General features: G+C 38.0%; 2 protein-coding genes across 4 annotated transcripts in view; one reads left to right on the forward strand and one right to left on the reverse strand.

The window, feature by feature from the left end:
* The window catches only part of MED12L (mediator complex subunit 12L), a 294,791-nt gene that overhangs the window by 213,896 nt on the left and 65,302 nt on the right, over positions 1-15,593 (forward strand). The window contains exons 17-20 of the mRNA XM_031449309.2: positions 6,630-6,777; positions 11,874-11,992; positions 12,664-12,807; positions 13,762-13,925. Coding sequence (XP_031305169.1) covers positions 6,630-6,777; positions 11,874-11,992; positions 12,664-12,807; positions 13,762-13,925 — 575 coding nt within the window. The remainder of the gene's footprint in view (positions 1-6,629; positions 6,778-11,873; positions 11,993-12,663; positions 12,808-13,761; positions 13,926-15,593) is intronic.
* P2RY12 (purinergic receptor P2Y12) overlaps positions 1-15,593 on the reverse strand; it is a 45,238-nt gene that overhangs the window by 5,784 nt on the left and 23,861 nt on the right. Inside the window, exon 1 of one of the 3 annotated variants that reach the window (XM_064492015.1) lies at positions 2,983-3,519. The exons of 1 other annotated variant lie outside the window; for it this stretch is intronic. The gene's annotated coding sequence lies outside the window, so the exon portion shown is untranslated. Of the gene's footprint in view, positions 1-2,922; positions 3,520-15,593 lie in introns of those variants that run through there. One more of the 3 variants, XM_064492008.1, reaches the window with a different exon arrangement.

The following is a 15,593-nucleotide window of genomic DNA, read 5'->3' on the forward strand; positions in this document are numbered from 1 at the left end:
TTTTAAAGTACGGAACAGCAGCTCAGCTTCACTTAGGAAGTCACGAGCAGTGCCCTTTCTTGGGCACCAGTGTAGCACCAGTGGATCAGAAACTCTGGGGTGCACCCCTCATCTGTGTATTAATGGGCCTTCCAAGTGGTGCTCCTGCACACTGCGGTGTGGAGACTGCTGATCTACACTGCCTGAGGATTTTGTGGGTTTTTCGAATTTGAAATCAAGCTATGAATTAAGCTGATTTCAGTTGGAAATTTTAGTTACATGATGATTCCCATCTGTTAGTCATCTAGAGGTGTCAGTCTGATGAAATACTCTTGGAAAATTAATGTATTTGTTGGTTGGGAGATACACAAAATAGTTCCTAAAAAAGCTTTTATGCCGTCATACACTTCAGAGTAGTAATAGCCAACATCTGGTTTCTTATATTGCCATGAGTTAACTCATTTTATGATTTCAACTAGTCTCTGAAGCAGATGTTCATCTTACTTCCCTTCTCCGGATGACAGAAACTGAGGAGCAGAGCAGTGAAGTTAGAGACCCTATTCCAGGCCCTGCTGTCTGATCCCAGAGCCTGCACTTGTGACCACTACGTATAAAAATCCACCCAATCTCGCTGTCTCTGCAACCCCTCCCACAGCCCCCACCGCCACCCTGAGGCCCAGGAGCGAGAGGTGAATGGCTACTCTTCCTTTAATAAAATAGGAGCCTTACTTGCCTTTACACCAGATTGTAAACTTTAAAGGATGTTTACGAAGTGTTTCTAAGATCTTTGTATGAAATAAGGCTCATAAAAAAAAAAAGACTATTTTTAACAAATTAATATGCCGTGCTAAAAGAACACTAAATCAGGATACTTGAGTCATGCTACTTTATGGAGAATTTATATGTCCAAATCTCTAAAGGGCTGTAACTCCAGATTTGAGAGGTAAATGAAATTGATCTAAATTAACTTTCTGCAGCCTCTGATTTTAACTCACAACTCTCTGTGAACCTTCTGTGATAGAATTATCTCATTGGAGGTTGACTGCCAATTACCATTTAGAAATGTGACTGTGCAAGTGACTAAAATCTTTGAGAGCTGTCTGAGGTTGTCTAAATATGTTATTATACAAGTAGAAGTAGAGCAGGCTGTGCACTTTGACCTCTCGGTCAACACCACCACCACATGTAGTTTGTAACTGTATGTGCTACTGTTAAGAATAGGACTAGCTTTGATTTAGTTATTGTCTGAGATTGAGATGACCTAGAAAAGTGAACTAATGCTACATAGCCTAGAATTTTCACCTGCAAGTGGTTTAATTGGTTTATTTATTTTATCCAGTCTACTAAAGGTAGTCTGCTTATCTGAAAATATGTATTTGCTTCAAACGGGATTACTCTGAATGGAGAAGGCCGTGCCCTGAAATGGTAGGACCCTGCCTGTGGTCCTTGTGAAACCAAGTTGAGGCAGGAGGTTGGAGAGGTAATTAAGCCATCGGATTAGCTCTTAGGCCATTTTAGTTTTAACGTTTTATTGTTCTGAAATGTGGTCATTTTGACATTAGTGAATGTTTTGATTGAGCACATGCATTTAAAGGCAGTTTTTATGTCATCTAGCTTGGCTTTACCTGTTAGAGGATAGAAATTTAGGTTAGATACAAGACAAATTCCAAAAGTTAGGAGTCCTGGGCATTGAGGCATTTAGCAAAAAAAAAGAATTCTGTCTCTGATGATCCAGGTATTTGTCATCCTTGAATGTTTTGCTTGAAAGCAGAGGACTAGTTTATATAGTTAAACTGCTTCACAGCCACTATACCCCGAGGCTGCTGAGTTTGTTGGATAAAGGCCTGATTTCCAGTCATGCTGTGAACTATAAGCTGTTGTAGAACAAAGACTTACTATACAAATCTAATTAAAGTGGTCTCTAATTTTCTTGATGTAAAGAAAAATTACTCCATGTCAGGTATAGTTACTAATAATGAGAAGAGGCTGCAAATTTCCTTGTTCCTTTTCACACAGCTCCCCACACGTTTACTTGAATTTATTTTCTTCTACACAGAATCATGTGGTATATTGAAAGCTTCAGCTAAAAGGAATAATGATTGAAGGTGAATGGAAGCTCTAATAGTCTCACCACCATTATCATATCTTTGTGAATACACATGTAAGTTTTGGCAACATTCCTAGTCACTTATTTTAAAGAAAGGAAGGGACTAATATCAGACTTCAATTCAGTTAACTCCAGTTTTCCCTTCTCAGGACATATGGCTCAAGAGACCTTTAATTTCTATTGTACGACAAACTTTCTAGACTTTCTGGATGTGTATCCTCCTAATTTTTTTAAACATCAGTTAAGCATTTGTGAGTGTGACATATTATCTGAAGGAAGAAAGTAGTTGATCTGGAGGATGAAAATTTCAGAAGTCAGCTTACAGGGTAGATGATCTGTTTAACCCAAAGACAGCAGTGGGCTAGCACAAGAGGGGTCTCTAGACTTCCATGGACTCTTCTGCCCAACACATGTGTCCTTTGGGGTATCAACAAGAGAGCAATTCTTTGGTACTGATCTTTTACAACTATGTAACTTGAGGGTGTTTTAATACCTAGTTGAAAGGGAACACTCATTGGTACCTTTGGGAATATTTGGCCCATTTTTTGAGATTGACCTTATTCTCTTGCATAAGTTGCTATTTGAAGATTTCTGCATTTTCTACATGCACAAAATATTGATAGAAGCCAATCTTGTAGTCTATTGAAATACAGTTGCTTTTAAAATCTGTTCGCCTTTCCTCTGTGAATACTAGTAACAGCTACCATGGTTTCCCTAAAAAAATGTTAACTATCAGAAACAGTCTTTACATCCCATATAGAGGTTGACCAGTGTTTGTTTTTTCCCAGCTAACTGCATGCTTCTCTTGCTTTTTAATTCCATTCCCTTATTCTCACCTCATGACTTTGCTTCTGGCCCAGTTCCCTGAGCACAGCAGGGCCAATGAACTGACATACCCGCCTTCAGGGTCCTCGCTTCTTTACCTCCAGACTTCCCTGTATTGTCACCAATTTTCTCTTTCCTCTGTGGTTAAGTAGAAAGATGTTCTTGTCTTTCTTTTGAAGTTAATCCAGACAAGAGGGCATTGTTTTCCATTTCCTTTGTTAGTTATCTGCCCTGCAGTCCGGATTTCCTTTACGGAGATGCTCTTATTTGAAACTTAGCTTTGAAACAAGAGTTTGTCCTTGATTATCCTAATAGTTTCTCTTTCCTCTCAAGCTGTTGTTCTTCATACCCAGCTATTAGTAAGTGTAGGTTAGTTCCCCCACCTTCACCATTTCACCATCTACTCTTACTTCAGCCTCCTGTTTCCTGCTTTCTGCCCTCCCACTCTAGAGAAACTTCTCTTTTGAGGTTCACACGTGGGTTTTTGGTTGTTGTTGTTGTTTGTTTTTTTTTAGAAACAAGTCAGAGAGGCCAACGTCCATTGTAATTTCTTAACCGTATTCAACACTGTTGATGGCCCCTGTTGTTAACTGTCCCTTCCCTCACTTTTGTGACTTTGACTTGTCTGGTCCTTTATTAATTATGGAGAGTGTATGTCCATCATTTGATGGCGTATTTATCCCCATTACTGTCTCTGCTCGCTTCTCCCCCAACCCCTGCCCAAAGAGAACATGGGGCTTTTCAACCTCTTCCAGTGACATATTACTCTTAACCCCAAGCTGTCCCTTCTTTATTAATTCTGCCATCAAACCATCCGCTAGACATTTGTAATATGATTCCACCTACCCATTGAGTTCCTCTCACCTAAAGGTGAATTCATAAGGTCCCTGCCCTTGTAACCTACTCCTTTTCCCCCCAACAAATTTTATCTAGTGAGTCTATCTTGACATCCAATGAGATGCACATCCACTCAGATGCCTGATCTTTTCCTAACTTCCTTCAGATAGCTCTTGATTTTGCTTCTTATTTTTTATTTCCACCACTACCTTTCTCTCTGCCTCTCATTTCTCTTTAGTTTGGTCAACACTGAATTATCAGGTTAAGTTTCCTACAAAACTAGTTTTTGTTTTTATCTTCATCCCTGCCCTCCTCTTTCAGTCTTTTTCCCCCCATTAGTCCACTTATTTATTCATTATTTCATGCATTCAGCAAATATTAAGTGCCTAGCAGTGCCGATTAAGGAGGATATCAGTGTGGATAAAACAGACCTGGAGCTCTCCCTCACAAAATCAGCGGTCTAGTGGAGAAGACAATTAAACAGATACCTAGAAAATAAGTGAATTACACGATGATGAATGCTCCAGAAGCTCCCTCCTCCCCACCCCCTCCGCCTGTGTTGAGGGCTTTCACTAAGCTGGGGGGACAGAGGAACAGACTCGACCCTGTCCTCGTGCAGAGCATTTCCACGAGTGCAGCTGAGGCTATTGAGAGCATTTCGAGGAGCAGGAGGAACAGCAGCAAAGGCCGTGCCCGGCGCCTTGGGGAAATGGCTGTGGGGTGTGTGCCGGGGAGAAGTGGGGGTGTGGGAATATGCGTGAGTGCTGTGTCTCATACGCCGCCGACCATTTTACATACGTATCTCAGTTCTCAGAAAAACCTTACAAGTAAGATAGTGTTAACCACTTTTCAGAGGAAGAATCTGAGGCTCAAAAAGGCTCGTTATCCAGGACCACGGCGTCGGCAGGCAGCACACCCTGAACGCAGCCACAGCTCTCACCCTGAGCTTGGGCTGTTACTGGGACAGTGTGGAGCCACTGTACCCCTTGTGTTTGTGATGAACACATGGCTCCTTCCAGGATAGCTTCCCTCACCGTCACTGTTTGGGCTTTAGCTCTGCGGATGCTACATGTATGCTATTGAATCTGTACTCCTTAAACAGGGAACATTGACTCTTGCATTTTCTCAGGTTTTTTAACACCTTGTCTTACTATAGGTAGAAAATCTATAAACACCTATTGAATAACTTTGTTAACATCTTTTTTATCACCCTTCACGCAGATGTTTACATGACAACCATTTGACAGGTGCCTTCACTGAAAACAATCACTAGGGCACATGACTGGCATCTAAGCTTTTTTGTACAGTTTCCACAGTGCCCTCCTGTTCCCTTTTTAGGGTTTATATGTACACATCTTGCCAGATAAAAAGGAAACATATCAGTAATGCTGTGTAACAGCAACAAAAAAATTGGAGATTAATAAAGTAGCTCGGGTTATTGAGACATAGGAATCACTCTCTCTGTTGGCTTTATCCTGTGGAGGACAGTTTTGAAACTTTGGAGATTTAGAAACTCAGGATATTAAATAACAGCTTCTAGAAAAGACTTTCTCCTAGCTTTTTTTTTTTTTAAGGAGGCAAATTTGAACACCTAAAATATTAATTATTTGGAAAAGTGGTAGCAAGATAGGTTGACAGGTTATGAAAATGTATTTTTCTGTTAGAATATTTTTAAAAAAGGAACCAGTAGGGGACATGGTACCTTGAATACAGGCAGGTGAGAGACAGACAGAATGACTAGAAGAGACTGAGGGACAGTGACAGAAACTGAGAGGAAATGGGCTCTTACTTCAAGACTACAGAAGCAAAGTGCTATTTTGTGCAGCGTACACATGGGGAGCCTCCAAATTGAACATTGGAGTTCTCCAGGTCACAACGATTTTGCTCTTTTTTGCCCCACTACTAATTTATATGCACGCAGTACAGTTTGTTTTCCCTGGGACAAAGCTTTTCTCATGTGAGCTCCTTAGGGATAGATAACTGTTAGGAAGAGTAAGTGCCTCCCATGGGCAAACACGTACAAATGGTAAGAAAACAAGATGGACTGAAGGAGCTTGGGATTTTACTAAGGAAATGGGAAAGGACAAGATCCAAGAGAGAAGTTGAGCTAGAAAAATTCAAAGCCAGGCAGAAGAGAGAACACATCCTGGACTATTTAACTTTGGCTAAGGAATGTGTATAGCAGTGTGTATGTGTTTTTGTCTTTCTGTGACTAAGAAATTTCCTTTCCTTGAGTTGACTGTGCTTGAATTTACTGTGTCTGAGGGGCAGAGATGGGGAGGTGGTCCAGAAGAGGAAGGTGGTATCAGAACATGTTTGCATTTCCAGCTATTTACTTCACACCTAATGACACCTGTGCTGTTTATAGTTTTGCCATTTGGAAAGAAATATGCATGTGTCTTACAAAGTCATGTTGGAAGTAAGTGGAACTTTTTTTTTAATAAAAGAACTTGAGGATACTAGCAAGATCTTTTTTCTAAATATAAAATATTTAATGATGCTATATATAAAAAACTAAGCTTACTAAGAAGTAACATTTTTCCATAAGGGAAAAAGATAACTAGATAGTATGTAAGATGATGTGAAATTAACACCATGTTAAATTTCAAACAATCAAGAGTCAAAACTTACTCTGTAAGGTACGCCCACATCAACTGCTTCTATTAAGACTTCAGGTCAGTTGACACTTTTTTTTTTAATTTTAGCAAGTTCCAAACTGGAAAATCAAGGGTGTTTCCTGTGGAGGTTGAGGTGAATTGAAAGGTGGGCGGGGTGCCACCACCGCACGAGCCAGCGTGGAGACGGTGTGGTCAGTGCATTTCATGTCCGTGAACCCCACCCCTGTGAACCAGGGTTTCAAAATGCATTTTCTGTTTTTCAGGATGAATCTTCAAGTCATGAATGTAACCAGCGCACAATCCTTCTTTATGGAGTGGGCAAAGAGCGTGATGAAGCCAGGCATCAGCTGAAGAAGATTACCAAAGATATCTTGAAAATCCTAAATAAGAAGAGCACCACAGAGACAGGGGGTAAGGCGCCCTAACACATTTGCTCTCATTGCACTGCCTTTGGTCTTCGCCCCCAGTACAGCCGTTATCAAAGTTGAGCATGGCACTGTCAGCAGTGTTTCCTCTCCTGAATGACTGTCACATTGGACTGTGAATAAGCACATTGAAATGTTACAGCCTTGGTTCCACTTATAGTAATCCTTGTATTAAAATAGCACCTTCTATAGAGAGATATAGGTAATTTTTATTTCTCCTCTTTTTTTTTTTTTAAATTTATTTCCCAAATTTTCTACAGTAGTCAAACATTAGGTGCTGAAGAATGAGTTGGAAAACCCTTAAGTCTGGAAGAGGTCCACCCCCCCAATTCCATCCTTTTTCAAGCTTTTAGTTTGCTCTGGGTCCTCATATTTACATGATGATTAAAAATCATGACAATGTAGTGGCTGATATTTTCTTACGTTATTCAGAGGAAGACTTGCAATAGGAAATGACGGCAACCTACATCATCAAAAGATTTCAAGTGAAAAGAAAATTGGAGAGAGTATAGCTCAAGTGGTAGAGCACATGCTTAGCATGCATGAGGTCCTGGGTTCAATCCCCACTACCTCCTCCAAGAATATATAAATACTAAATAAACCTAATTGCCTCCCCCTACAAACAAACAAGCAAATAAATAAATAAAACGTAGACAAAAAAGGAAATTAGGTCTTTGCTCTATAGTGCCTTTAGTTGGAATGCTCTTTCCGCATGCTTTTTACATACTTTTAACAATGAAGCTATGCCTTTATATTATGTCGCCACATTGCATAATTGGACTTCTGTAATTATCCACTTCACATTTGCCTAATTACTCTTTTCAAGGTTTATTTATTTTAGACAGTCATTATGATTTAAAATCTGACATCACTATGTATACTCTGCTACCACCACCAGTGTTTATTTCTCTTTCACTTAAATAACACAATGGGAAAGAAATTTGGATTTTCCCTGTGCAGACAGCATACTTCCTACACATGGCATGAGCTGCCTCTAGGAACCCCACTTTGTTGTTCAATACAAAAGAAATACTGTTTTATGAACCTCTCCCCGGAGATGAATTTAACTGGATGAATTACTAGAGCTTGTGCACCCTAGATCTTCCCTGCAGAAAAGTGCAGATACAGCTAATGCAGATAGCTCTTTCTCCTCCATCAGTAGGGGCGCACGTGCAGAAACAAGGTAGGAGGGTGACGTGTTTTTCAGTCTGAATGTGTGTTTGGGGTGTCTGATGTCTTGGAACACAGACGGGGTGGGAAGGCTCCCTTCATGTGGTTTGCCTCACATCCCCTAACTCCCTTCTGTGGCCACTTAAGGACCTAGTGCGACCCTGGCTCTGTGAGGTCGTAGAAGGGAAATGAAACCCTGTTGTTGTCGGCCTGTCATTTTTGAGATTGGAGATGAGGGAAGAACTGCTCTAAGAGAAACTGTTGATCTGTTGTTCTGCTGTTTTCTCTGTTAGAGAAAAGAGGAAATGGGTTGAATTCGGAAGCCCTGCAACTAGCTAGCAAAGTGTATTTGAAACTACTTTTTGTATCTTTGAAAATGGAGTGGACACTGTCTCCTTTAGAAGGTTCAATAATACGTATTTTACCTAAATTAATTATAGAGAGTCTTTTTAGATCCTGTGAAATATTTGGTTTTGGAAGGCTGAGGGTGTGGGAAGGGGAAGGAAGCAATGTGGTATTCTTTTCTGCTGAGTCTACTTCCTTCCTTCACGAAGAGTTTTTAATGCCAGACTAGTCTCTATCCTATCTTTGTACCAGTCTCTTAAATAGTCAGTTCTCGTTTGTGAACTCACGAGGAGAAAGTCACTGTTGTTCCATGCTAATTTTTGAGATACGGGTAATCGAAACACCACTGAGGAGAGGGGAAATCTTCAGTGGGGATTTTTGTCTTCCCCACATTTTAGATAAAATTCCTCAAGCAGAAATGTTCATTTGGGATGTAGTGAGCTGCCTTCTGATAATTAGTCTCAAGTTTAAGTCACTACTTAAACCCTAGTATGCTGGTGAGGCGGGAAACCAGAGGTTGTGTTAGCATGTGTTTGATTTTCTGGCTACACATAAAAACATGGTTTTGAGGAACTCATTACGAGTGCTCACATATCAGCCAGACCTTGCCTTGGGGAGGGCGGGCGATTTATAACCTAAAGTTGAAATGACATTTCCACTTGAACGTGATCAGATCTCATTTTACATTTACACTGACTAGTCATCTCTGGTTGTCAGTGTCGTGTCTTTTGAAAACATTCATGAAGTTTACTGTTAGCAGTAAAAGTCAAAACTTCTAGGATTACAGATTTTAAAAAAAGAAAACTAAGATTAAGCAACAGGAGAGCGATAATATATATTATGAAGGCAAATTAACATAAAACAGATGAGGAAAATCAATGAATTATGATTATATTATTACTTATGTTGTTATCATTAAGATAAAGTATTCATTTGAGAATCATCACTAATTTCTTATATACTTCTTTCAAATTGAATGTAGGTTGCCAAGAATCAATTGCATCCTTTTTAGTTGAGGTTTTAAGATATTAGCTGTGTGTAAGTGAATGGAGCCTATTAACATAAAGAAAACCAAAAAAGAGGCATTTGTGAGTTCTCATACTGGATCTACATCCTCAAGTCTGTTACTTTTGTTTATTTGTTTTGGTCCTAGGAAGGAATGAATAAATATATTAACTTCACTTCTACCAAACATACAAAGAAGAACTCATACCAGTCCTTCTCAAATTCTTCCAGAAGACTGAAAAGGAGGGAATACTCCCAAACTCATTCTATGAAGCCACCATCACCCTGATACCAAAACCAGGCAAAGACACCATCAAAAAAGAGAATTACAGACCACTGTCACTGATGAACATAGATGCAAAAATTCTTACCAAAATATTAGCAAATAGAATCCGTAAAAAAAGATTATACATCATGATCAAGTGGGGTTCATCCCGGGGACCCAAGGGTGCTTCAGCATACGCAAATCAATCAATGTAATACATCCCATCAACAAGACAAAGGATAAAAACCACATAATCATCTCAATAGATGCAGAAAAAACATTTGATAAAATTCAACACCCATTTATGATAAAAACTCTCGCCAAAGTGGGTATAGAGGTAACATATCTCAACATAATAAAAGCTATATATAAAACAAACCTACAGCCAGCATAGTACTCAACGGTGAAAAACTCAAAGCTTCCCACTAAAATCTGGGACAACACAAGACTGCCCACTATCATCACTCCTATTCAACATAGTCTTGGAAGTCCTAGCTACAGCAATCAGGCAAGAGAGAAATAAAAGGGATCCAAATTGGAAAAGAAAAGGTAAAAGTGTCGCTATATGCAGATGACATGATACTATATATAGAAAACCCTAACAGGTCCACACAAAAACTACTAGAGCTGATCGAAGAATTCAGCAAGGTAGCAGGTTACAAGATTAACGTTCAAAAATCAGTTGCATTTCTTTACGCTAATGATGAATCAACAGAAAAATAAACAGTCCCCTTTAAAATAGCACCAAAAATAATAAAATATATTAACTTCACTTTTAAAGCACGTGGTACCCAAGACTTGGTGTAAGCTTTCAACCTTGGATCAATGATGTTATTAAGTGAAAAATTCAAAACTTCAGTGTTTTAAACATGCTCATGACACGTAAGCAGCTCTGTTGAGGGCAGAATGCCTTCACTTAATTTGTATCTTTGAGAACAGATATTGAAAAACAAATAGGTTTAATGAACTTTTTAATTCTTATTCTTTGCACTATATTTGGTGTTACTTGACAAAAGTGACACACAGTCTTGTACCTTCTGTTACTCAACACCTTTTAATTCTAAGTTTGTTTTAAGTTTGTTTTAGGAAACAAAACAGCTTGGGTTTTTGTTTTTGTTTTTTTTTTTAACCTCTAAATCATAATGCTTATTGTTAAAAGAGAAGTCTCCTTCCTTTTAACATTATTTTCTAAAACCATTATGTTTGTCATTAACAAAGCCTCTTGAGTTTAGTAAAATCTTTCTTGTATCTTTAATAGAAGAGTCTGTAAGATTGCCTTTGTTCTCTGAAATTAAACTTTCCCAAATGAGATGATGAGAGTGAGCCTTTGTCTCAGTAGCCTTTGACTACTTAGAACCATCATGTTGAAAATGATCTTAGAGATCATATAATTCAGCCTTTCCTTTTTGTTTTCAGATTTGTGTTTATAAATACGTATAGTAAAAATATTTTAAAATAGAACCTAATTACTTTTGGATATTATCCTTAGAGCTGTTAAGAACAAAAGTCCCTCTGGAGTAGTCAGTGTTTATAATATTTCTCATTGGCATTTTCTTCAAACTTATTTATGCTAAATTGATAAAAGTAGCATTTTTCCATTAATGTGGAGAGATTTAATTCCTTCCTACCCTCAAAAAAGTTAGGAATTGTGTAAATTTCCTTTTTTACGTATTAAACTGTTTGGTAATCTCCTGAGAAGATGCTGTTGAAGTTTTCCATTATATCAGTGTGAGCCTGGGTGATTTTTTTTCCCCATTCATTGTTGATGCCATATTTTAAAAGTCAGTTAGTGAAAAATGTTTATAGAGGAACTTCTTGTTAATAGCTAAAATCTAGAAACTACTCACAGGAATGGATGCATAAATGGTGTTTTAGTCATGCACTGGAATACTATACATAAGTGAGAATTATTTTTAGAAAAGATTAAAATTACCTCAACGATATGGGTCAGATCTCAGAAGCATAATGTTAAGTGAAAGATGCCAGATGTAAAAAGTATGTATTGTATGGTTCCATTTATATAAAGTTCCACCGTGAGCAATACAAATCCAAACTGTAAGAAGTCAGGACCTTGGTTTGCTGGGAAGGGAGAGGTAACTGCAGGGAATCTGAGAGGGCTTCTGAGGTTTTGTGATTTTGTGATTTGAGTGTTGCTACGTGAATGAATTTATTTTGTAGAAATTAAGTGAGTTTGCTCACTTTTCCATATGTGTGTTTTACTTCAATAAAAAGTACCCATTAGAAAAGCCAGTAGCTCCTATTAACTGGACAATAATGTATCTACTGTGTTTATTTAGTTGGAGATGAAGGACAAAAAGCCAGGAAGAACAAACAGGAAGCATTTCCAACACTGGAGACTGTGTTCACAAAACTTCAACTGCTTTCATATTTTGATCAACATCAGGTGACATCTCAGGTAGTCATTAAAGCAGTTTTATTACACATTTGGGGTATTTCCTTAAAAATCTGTCTCATGCAACATCTTTTTTCAGCCTTAGTTGTTTTATAAATATGTTTTTAAAACATATTTGGAAGCGTCTTCAAACTATTGAGCAGTTCAGCTTTAAATGTCAGGTTGCCTTCCTCAGAAGGACTAATTTTTATCATGAAAATATTTTTACCTTATGATAATCAACACTGCATAAAATAATGTCTATTGCAATATTTATATTATTATATTTTAATTCTACATTGCTATTGATGTGGGAGAAATCTGTAGGTGACTGAAATAAATTACTATGCAATTAAGAAACCAAATCCATTTTGTTTTGTAAATCCATTGATAGTCAGATAGATGTCATCTGGAAATTAATTAGTATTTGTAGTTGTTCCACCTTTAGGATAGTTAGGTCTAGATCTTAATGAGAACTTGGCCACTTTCTTCAAATTATAGTTGTTATAAGGACATTGTTTGATTTGAACATGATTTTGTTTTCTGTAGGAATATGTTTCAACTTTCTTTTAAGTAAAATCACATATAAATTGACATTTCTTACCTACAAAAGTAAAATAATTTAATAAATAAAAGTTATTTGAAATACTGGTCTTATAATTATTTTCACTTCTTTGGGGTTTTTGTTGTTGTAGATCTCTAACAATGTGCTGGAACAAATCACGAGCTTTGCATCAGGAACATCCTACCATCTCCCGCTGGCTCACCACATTCAACTCATCTTTGACCTCATGGAGCCAGCACTGAATATCAATGGGCTAATTGACTTCGCAATCCAGGTGTTAAGCCAATCCTGCCTCTCTCATTTTTAGGAAAGCTGATCTACTAGGCATTGTATACTTTAAAATGAACCATCCAGTGCCTTTTTGAGTAGACATTCTGAATCAGCAGTATTCAGCTAGTATTGTCAACTAGCATTTTAATTGTGGCTGTGTTCAGAGTTTTCAATTAAGTAATTATAATTGGTGGTAAAATATAATAATAGTCATTTTAAAATGTGAGGGCTTTGAGGGTTTTTTGGGGGGTCTTATTATTTTATTTAGGGAAAGGTGAAAGTTTATTTACTGTTTATAATAGAGTATATTTTAGGTAAGAGCAAAGAAAACTATTAATTTGTTCCACTGTTTTTCTTATACTTGAGTTCATTTGTTATTTTATTTTATTATGAACAGAAATAAGACTTGGTTTCTTTTGCTTATTCTGTTGGAGGTATTAATTTTGTTAATAACAAGAAAATAATGATAACCTCAATTTTATTAAAAAGGAGGGGAAAGGGAGGAAAAAAAAGTCAAAGGTGGAGGTATTCTCTGAAATTATCCAGTTCAGTACTTTGGGCCACTGTAAAGGTTTGGTAACTGTCTCAGGATTAGGTGCCTCCTGACTGCATGCACCATATCTAGACAGAAGAACAACTCTATAATTTAATAAGGGATTAAAAATAGAAGCCAGACTGTAGCTGTATATGTATATGGTCCTGGGGCAGGATAAGCAGGGAGACCAAGTAGTTTTATTTATTGTTTTGTTTTGTTTTCAGGAGAGGTAACTAGGTTTATTTATTTATTTTGATGGAGGGAGTGGGGATTGAACCCAGGACCTCCTTCATGCTAGGCTATACCCTACCCTGAGACCAAGTAGTTTTAGAATGACTCAGTATATCTGTGGTTTGTAAAAATAAATGTTTTTCCTATTGTTTTGACAGCTACATTTTTATTCACTCTTTTCTCCCGTTGTAGCTCCTAAATGAACTGAGTGTTGTGGAAGCCGAACTGCTCCTGAAGTCCTCCAGCCTGGCGGGAAGTTACACAACGGGACTGTGCGTCTGCATCGTGGCTGTTCTCCGGCGATACCACAGCTGTCTGATCCTGAATCCCGATCAGACAGCCCAGGTGTTTGAAGGGTTGGTATATCCTAGAATGTTTAATTTGCAATGAACTATTATAGTAGTTTCAAGAGAAAAATAATACTGTTTCAATAAGAAGATACAACATAGTTAAAGAATACTTGTGCCAGGAAATGTTTATCAGAAAGGAGATGAAAGCATGAGTCTGCCTGCCTGCCTACTTCTCTCCCCCTGGTTCCTACCATTTCTGCTCCCCAGCATCCCGGCTTATTGGAGATGATAAATATGTGACTGCTGCTTTGTTCACATAATTTCAGTTTCTGTTTGGAGAATCCAACACCGAATAAGCTTTGCACACATGTCATCGTATAGATTTACTTCTTCAGTTTCATTTCTTTTTTAAGTTAAAGACAGGACCAGAGAAGTATGATAAGCCGTCAAAAAACCTATTCTCAGCTCCTTTTTGTCCACTGCAGACTCCTTTCTCCAGACCTTTACATATTAAAATAAAAGGCAACTTCTTTTTCTTGTTCGTTTTCTTTTTGTTTCATTTTTCCTCGTGGACGCAAAAGAAACATGGGGTTCTTTGGTCCCACAGGTTTTTGTTGGTAATGTAGCACATGGGATCCATTTGTATACCAGAGTGGTATCTACTTAACAGCTTTTTTGAGGAAGAGAGAATGCTACTACATTAATTCTAAACGTGGATTTTTTTGTTTAATTTGAAAATATTCTTTATAGTCTCAAAGATGTTTCTGTAATAATCATATAAATCAACAACTGTAACACGTTAAATCCAATTATCGTTCCATTCAGTTCACACAGGACGCTGTGTCTTAACTGTACCTGATTTTCCGTTAACCACGTTTTTTCCGCCCGTCCCCTGACAGTGGAGAGAGCTCTGGCCTGGGGTTCTGGAGACTAAGTTCTCCTTTTGGATCTGCTGTGAACTAGCTCTTTGCCTCGTGGGCAAGTTACATCACTTTTTTGAGCCTCAGAGCCCTCTTGGTAAAATGAGGAAGCTGAATCAGATGATTTCTGAAACCTTTTTCGCTTTAATAATCTGAGTCATCTGTGACACCTGTTGTAGTACTGAACCCTGCTACAGAACGCAAGATGGCAGTGCAGTCAGACTCACAGACAGGTGGACGGACCACTGGTGGTTTACTTCGGTGTTGTGTGAACTGTAGCCCAAGAGGCCATCCTTCTGATTTGCAGAAAGAGGCACAGAATTGGAGTGGTAATGGTACTTCTGAACTGCAAGTCTTACAGAGAACGTCACTAAAAAGAAGGGAGTTTTCATTCTTATTAAGATTAATTAAAATTTGTGTCCAGTTTGGATATATAAGGAGAAAGTGACCTCTAATCATGAATTCACCAAGTTCATGCCAGAAACCAGCTCATGGTTTTGAAAATGGATTTCCCAGCTTTACTGATAGGAAGAAATTGCTCCTTTACAAAGTGGCAGACTTGGGGCCCTTTGTGAATTCCCTGAATTTGTCAGTCTTTTTACTGAAGAGAGATTGTCTCCTACAGCTTTTCTTTTGTGTTCTAGTCACAGCAACTTAATTGATGGATTCCTGTCTACATATCTTCTGTATGGAGGAATTTGTTTCATTTCTCACTGTTAATGGCATTTATGAAGTTTTTAAAAAAAATTTAGTATTTCACTGTCTTAATAGAAAGCTGATTATTCAATTATTTACTATTGCTTTAATGATTAGT

The sequence above is a fragment of the Camelus dromedarius genome, chromosome 2 (assembly GCF_036321535.1).
Source record: "Camelus dromedarius isolate mCamDro1 chromosome 2, mCamDro1.pat, whole genome shotgun sequence".
Lineage (NCBI taxonomy): Eukaryota > Metazoa > Chordata > Mammalia > Artiodactyla > Camelidae > Camelus > Camelus dromedarius.